Source organism: Eschrichtius robustus, chromosome 6 (genome assembly GCF_028021215.1).
Source record: "Eschrichtius robustus isolate mEscRob2 chromosome 6, mEscRob2.pri, whole genome shotgun sequence".
NCBI classification, from domain to species: Eukaryota; Metazoa; Chordata; class Mammalia; order Artiodactyla; family Eschrichtiidae; genus Eschrichtius; species Eschrichtius robustus.
In genome coordinates this window covers 11633996-11640056 of record NC_090829.1, presented here as the reverse complement: position 1 = coordinate 11640056, position 6061 = coordinate 11633996, and the positions used below count along the sequence as shown (strand labels likewise).

The 6061-nt window shown below is 55.4% G+C and overlaps 1 protein-coding gene across 3 annotated transcripts in view; it reads right to left on the bottom strand.

Moving 5' to 3' along the window:
• Window positions 1-5317: 5317 nt before the first annotated feature.
• Window positions 5318-6061, bottom strand: part of COLQ (collagen like tail subunit of asymmetric acetylcholinesterase) — a 69201-nt gene continuing 68457 nt past the window's right edge. For all 3 annotated transcript variants that reach the window (XM_068545881.1, XM_068545883.1, XM_068545882.1), the window contains one exon: window positions 5318-5387. In XM_068545881.1, the coding sequence (XP_068401982.1) occupies window positions 5318-5387 (70 nt within the window). The remainder of the gene's footprint in view (window positions 5388-6061) is intronic.

Below are 6061 nucleotides of genomic sequence, written 5' to 3'. Positions count from 1 at the left end.
TGTCACAACAGAGGCAGAGGAGCTAGATGAGAGGCGACTGCCCCTGTTACAATTGCTGACATCTCATTGGCCAAAGCGAGTCACAGGGCCAAGTTCAGAATCGAGGGGCGGGTGGGCGGATACACTCCAGCAATCGATGTGAGGCGTGGCAAAGTTCATTGGATCCCGGGAGGTGTGGGAATTGGAGCAGTTACTGCAATCAGTCTGCTGCCTCCATGGACCCCATGTCTCTCCACCTTGGTTGAGAACCCTGGGCTGCATGATCACTAAGGACCCTCAGGGCTCTGGCTTTTCTCCTGGCCAGAGGGATAAAAGTCCAGAAGAGGTAAGAAAGACAGCTTTGTGTTCGTGGTTCCTGCAGAGGGCGCCAAGCCCAAGCCAGTGGCTCCTCTAGGTGGGCACTTCACTCTGTTCACTGCGTGTAGTTTGCTAACCTACCCTTTCCAACCCAAAGCACCACTCTGGTTACCTATTGCTAAACGACAAGCTGCCCCAAAACTTAGTGGCTTGAAACAACCACCATTTGATCTGATGGAATCTTTCGGTTAAGAATTAGGACAGAGCTTGGCTGGGCAATTCTGCTTCTTGTGGCTTCAACTGAGGTCACTCAGTTGGCAGATGGGCAGGCGTGGCGAGTCCAAGCTGGCCTCCCTCACATGTTTGGCGCATGGTGGGTGGCTGGAAGGCTCGTTTGGGGCCATACGTGGCCTCTGTAGCAAGGCCATCTCAGGGAGGCCAGCTTATGCGCTGGCTGCCTCCGCCTAGGACAGGTGTTCTGAAAAGCTGCGTGGCCTTTTATGACCTAGCCCAGAAGGCACACGGCATCACCACCGCAGTGTTCTGTTGGTCAAAAGCTCACCTAGGTTCAAGAGGAAGGGACACAGACCTCCCCCCGGCTTTAATGACAAGTATAAAAAAGCCACCCACCCGAAGTCCCCAACTGTCTTCCCTGTGTTCTTTGCCTAGTCTTCTGCAGTTGTTCTCAGGTGAGACGTCTCCCCAGAGCAGGCTCTTAGGTCCCTGGTATCCCCTGGGGCCTTGTTAGAAACCCAGATTTTCAGACCCCACCCCAGACCTGCTGAGTCAAAATGACAAGCCCTTCGGGTCATTCTGATGAACCCTAAAGCTTGAGAACCACTGCTCCAGGACACAACACCCTTGGTGAGCCTCAAGTGATGACCCATGACCACGATGACTGCCTTGAACTTCCCATCGAGGTCGGTGTTGGATGAGGGTGACTTGGGGTGGGGCACCCATGGAGTGTGGTTCTGTGTATGGGTTGGAATATCAAAGACAAAATTCATCGTTGCCTTTGAAGAAGTTACTGGGGGCAGAAGTTCACTGTGACGTGGGCCCCTTTACCTTCCTGTGAAGGGAGTGGGGCAGGGGGAAGAGAGGACAGGGGAAATAGCTGCTTCCTTTCTTTGCTGAGGTTTCTCGGAGACTTGTCTAAAAGTCCGCTGCCTGGGGCTGAAAGGCACTCAAGTAAGCCACAAGAGAGAAAGCCCCTCTGATACAGGCAGTGTGAGTCCTCTTCCTCTGTTTCTTGGGCGGGCGGGTTGGATGAGGTGGGATGGGGAATCCTTAACTCATCACTCTTGTGTGGTTTGCACCCCTCCCAGAATGGTTAAGAATGAATATGCGGGTGGGGGACCAGCCCACACCCTGGAGCCTCTGTGCCCATGGTGGTTACTAGGCTGCTCTAGTGTAGTAATCTCCTTGGTGCATCGCCAGGGCCCTGGAGCTGTGTGTGAGCCCATTGCTACCACACAAATGGAAGATCTGCGTTTCGTTGAAAATTTAAATTGGTTCACTCCACTACAGGGGAGGGCTGGGGCAGACAACCCAAGTAAAGCAGTCACTGGGGTGTAAGCTGGTCCATTGATTATAATGAGGTTTGGAGAGTCTTAAGCAATCTGACCCATATGTGCCCTCCACACCCCTACCTATTAGGGTGATGGATGGACCCATGTGTCTGCCCCAAGACGCTCAGAAACTTTGTCCTACTGTCTTCCCAGGCACTGGTTCCTGTATCTTAGTTACCAAGATCCCTTCAGAGACCTTACTTTGCTTACAAGTTTGTCACATTTGCCCCATTCCTGCTCCCCAATATCCGGTCCAGCAGCCACCCCTTCCCCACACAGCCTATATGCTTCTGGCGAATCACCAGGGGGTGGGCTAAGGGTAATCTTAAAACCTCTGCCACCCTGGGTTCAGGAACCCAGCTGTGATCTGATCAGCAGGCAGCGTTCTGACAACAGGAACTGGTTCAAGAATGGGCATGTGACCCAAAACAGGCCAACAAGGCTCAAGGCAAGATTTGCTGGGGACCCCTGGGGGGAAAAAAAACTTCTTGAGAGCCACTGGAATAGATGTTCTCTCTTCCTGTGGACGTTACAAGGTCCAGATGTAAGCCTGAAACTGTAGTAGTCAGCTTGTGACCACCCTAAGGACTGAATTAACAGGAGAGATGCAAATAGCTGAGAGGCTAAATCAAGCGGAGAAATGGAGTGGAAGCCTTGATTGAACCTTGCCTGATCGCCACTCCACTCCTGGAACTTATGAGTTATATGAGCCAATAAGTTCTACCCTATGGTTTATATCATATTTAAGTTGGATTTTCTGCTACTTGCCAACAAAAGCATCTGGACTGACACTGCCTCCTTTGGTGACAATATCTGAAGGCCCTGTCATATTCTCAGCCATGCCATGTGACAGCTTGAGAGTAGCCAAAGGAATCCATCACCCCTCCAAGGACATACCCTGTCACAGCTGGAGGGCAGAATCCACACTCACCAGCGGTTAGAGTTGGAAGAAAATTCAGCCTCTGTCTCAAGTCTCTCAGGTGAGGAAACTGAGGCTGTGGGAAGTGACGAACCAAGTATGAACAGGTAAGGGGGCTCCCACCAGCAGATGATCCCAGGAGGTGTTTCTGCGGCTGCCTGGCCTCCTGACAGGTGCCCGTGCTCCTGGCAAAGCTGCTCCCTACGCCGGGGAGTTAACGTTTCAGGGGAGGCACGGGCCCACCTTCCCCGATCTTTCATCTTTTCATTTCAGCATGCTGAAGGGGGAGAATGACTTACTATATATATTCTCAACACATGTGACCTTGAATCCTTTCATTTCCTGAGCCTTTCAGAACACTCCCTAGAAATAGCTGGAGGCGGGCCCCCCTCTAATACTGCGGGGTCCAGGGACAAGAGCACAGATGCTGGCTCCCACGCGAAATGTCTGAGTATTTACATTAGGATCAAACTGACAAACTGTTACGCATTAAATAGGTTCTGCTTACACTTTCATGAAGACTGGAATTTTTAGGTTCCTCAAAGTTTTCTGTGGCAGCACCAGGAGAGCGGGCCTCCCTGCCCCTGGCCCATCTCACGCCGGGATGTGCGGCCTGTATCTCCAAGCTCCATCTACCACCCCTGCAAACAGCTTGTCCCTGGGCCACCCCTCACGCTTACAGGTGTGTGCGAGCCACAGTCAGGAGGACAGGCGTGGAGAGAGGGCTGTGCGGCCCCGGAAGCAGGCTCAGGACCACTCAGGTGGAGAGTTAGGGTTTCATGGGACCTGCAACATGGGGTGTGCAAGTGTCACCGTGGCCCCGTGGGGAGGGTCGTGGCCAGAGGAAGGCCAGAGTAGTGCCCTCCAAGGAGTGGGACCCAGGACTGGGCCACTCCTGGCCAGGTCCAAGGGCAGTACTAGATCTCCATTCTTTCCTATGCAAGATCATAAAGCAAGGCTGGGGGTGAGCAAGACCCGGCTTGGTGACCTTGGACCTCAGTTTCCTCCCTCGTCCCTGAGGGAGCAGGACTACTTCCCATTCTAGAACCCTCTGTTGAGTCTGGAAGCAGACTGGATTTCAGAGCCCTTATCCCATCCAGCAGTTCTGGGACACCAGCCCCAAACCCCCGGGGAAGAGAGAGCCACAGTAGGGAGGAACGCTGCCTTTATTTCTTGATTTCCCATCCGGAGATGCCAGGATGAAGGTGGTGGCTTCACATGGGACAGACGTGGGCCATGGAACGTCAGCCCAGGACTTGCAGTAGAGGCGGAGGGAACCAGACTGACCCATGTGTCCACCCACCCCAGGGCTGATTCGCCCACAACAGGCCACCAGCACAATGCCAAGTGCCCAAGACGCAGGCCTTGTACACAGGCCCGGGAGTGTCCCTCCATCTGGTAGCAAATGGGCAAATCCCACCCGAGGTCTGCCGTGGGGAAGACGTCTTTCCCAAACAAAGCTAAGCCTCACTCAGGAAATATGGTGATGAAAGGCAGCTCACAGACACGCAGGGCTAACGATCCTGTAGAAACGGGGGCTCGGGCGCACGCACACGAGGACAAGACTATGCACCACGAAGACAGGGAGGGAGGTCACAGGGCTCACGGGAGTCAGCAGGCAGCCAGGAGCTGGCGCCCAGGACAGATGCCGTCTCTGCCCGGAGCATGTACTCAATCGGGCCCAGACGGGAAACCAGGCGGCAGTTTCCTAAGGACTCAGGAAACACCAGTGGCCGGCCTGCTAGCGAATGTCCTGAAGGAGAAATGGACACGAGAGACATTCACAGGACGGAGGTCCAAGTGCGCAGAGCCAGGAGGTCAGGATGGTGCTGGGGATGGGGAAGCCCCAAGAGCAGCCCCTTCGGGAAACGTTGAAAAGAAGGCCACTGCTCTGCTTTCGTCTACACGGCAAGCACCCCAGCACCCCAGGATTTGGCGGCGGTCTCAGTACTTATTCACAGTTGGGGCTCTGCCTAGGGAAGCCGCATCCACATGAGGCAGCGCTGGGCTGTGGCCAGCTGCGGGGCGGGGGTGGGTCCCTAGTTGGGCCCAGATCTGGGGGCCACCCCCAAAGAACAGGCCCACTTCCCTGCTCTGTGGTTCCCAGGCTCGGGGAGCCCTGGCCAGCTGCCGGGTGAGAATGCCCGCATTTCCAGAGGTCAGAGGAGCCAAGAGGCCTACGCCCCAGATGCCCCCAGCGGACGGGAGCAAACTCCAACAGTCTGTGTGCCTAACAGTGCAAAGCCAAGTCCACGATATTCGGAGGGGAGGGCCCCTCAGGCCGGCGGTCTGGCCGGAGGGTCGCGATGGGCGTGTGGAGGAGGCCCGGTACTCGGGGTTAAGACAGGATGCAGTGGTCCTAGGTTCTTCCAGTCGGACTGCGTTAAAAGCACATCTTAGCAGCAAGAGTTTGTCCTTGTTTCTGTTGCATGAAGGTGGTGGAAACCGGACCAGGATGGGGCGAGGTCAGTCTGCCAAGGGTGGAGAAGCTGCTGCCAGTTCCGTGGGTGCAGCCGCCTCCTCCCGGCGGCCCTCAGGTGAAGTAGCGACAGGGCGTGGAGTCGATGTAGCAGTATGGGGTGCACCGCAGGTCTCCGTACGACCTGAGGGGGCAGACACGGGGCAGTGGGCAGGAGCCCCAAGGACACAGCCACGTTCTCAAAGGCCGCCTCTCGGGACTCTGGTCAAACCTTATCCGAGAGCCGACCTACTGCTGCCCTCCTAAGGGTGAGGGGCTCCAAGGTGAGGGGCTTGGGGCAGCTGAGTCCAGGCCTCTGGGGCTTCTCCCCTTGAGTCCATCTGAGGGATCTGGGGGAAAGGGGTTGGTAGGTAGCCTGGTTCTGCACGCAGCCCCTCAGAGAGAATTGGCCCTTTCTCCAGCGCTGTCCAGTAGACCACACTGCACTATTTCTGTGGCAGCGACTGGCCATATGTGGCTATTGAACTCTTGAAATAAGGTTAGTGTGAATGAAGAGTCGGATATTTAACTTTATTTAAATAGCTACATGTGGCCGAGGGCTACCATATTGGAGAGCACAGGCTACACATCTGTCAGCCCAAGCGCTAATTCCGAGACTGTGTTGTATTGATACACCACGCCCACATTCGCAAGCATCCCCTGAGGCTTCTCGGGATTAAGAGAGTAAGCACAGAGAGCAGGGGGTAAACCCTGGGCTCCACGTGTCCCTGTAGCCCAGGTCCGATTGTCTACACCCAGTGGTCTCCTTCCGCCAACCCTTCGGCTGGGGCCTGGCAGGAGCCTCTCTACTTCAGGGAG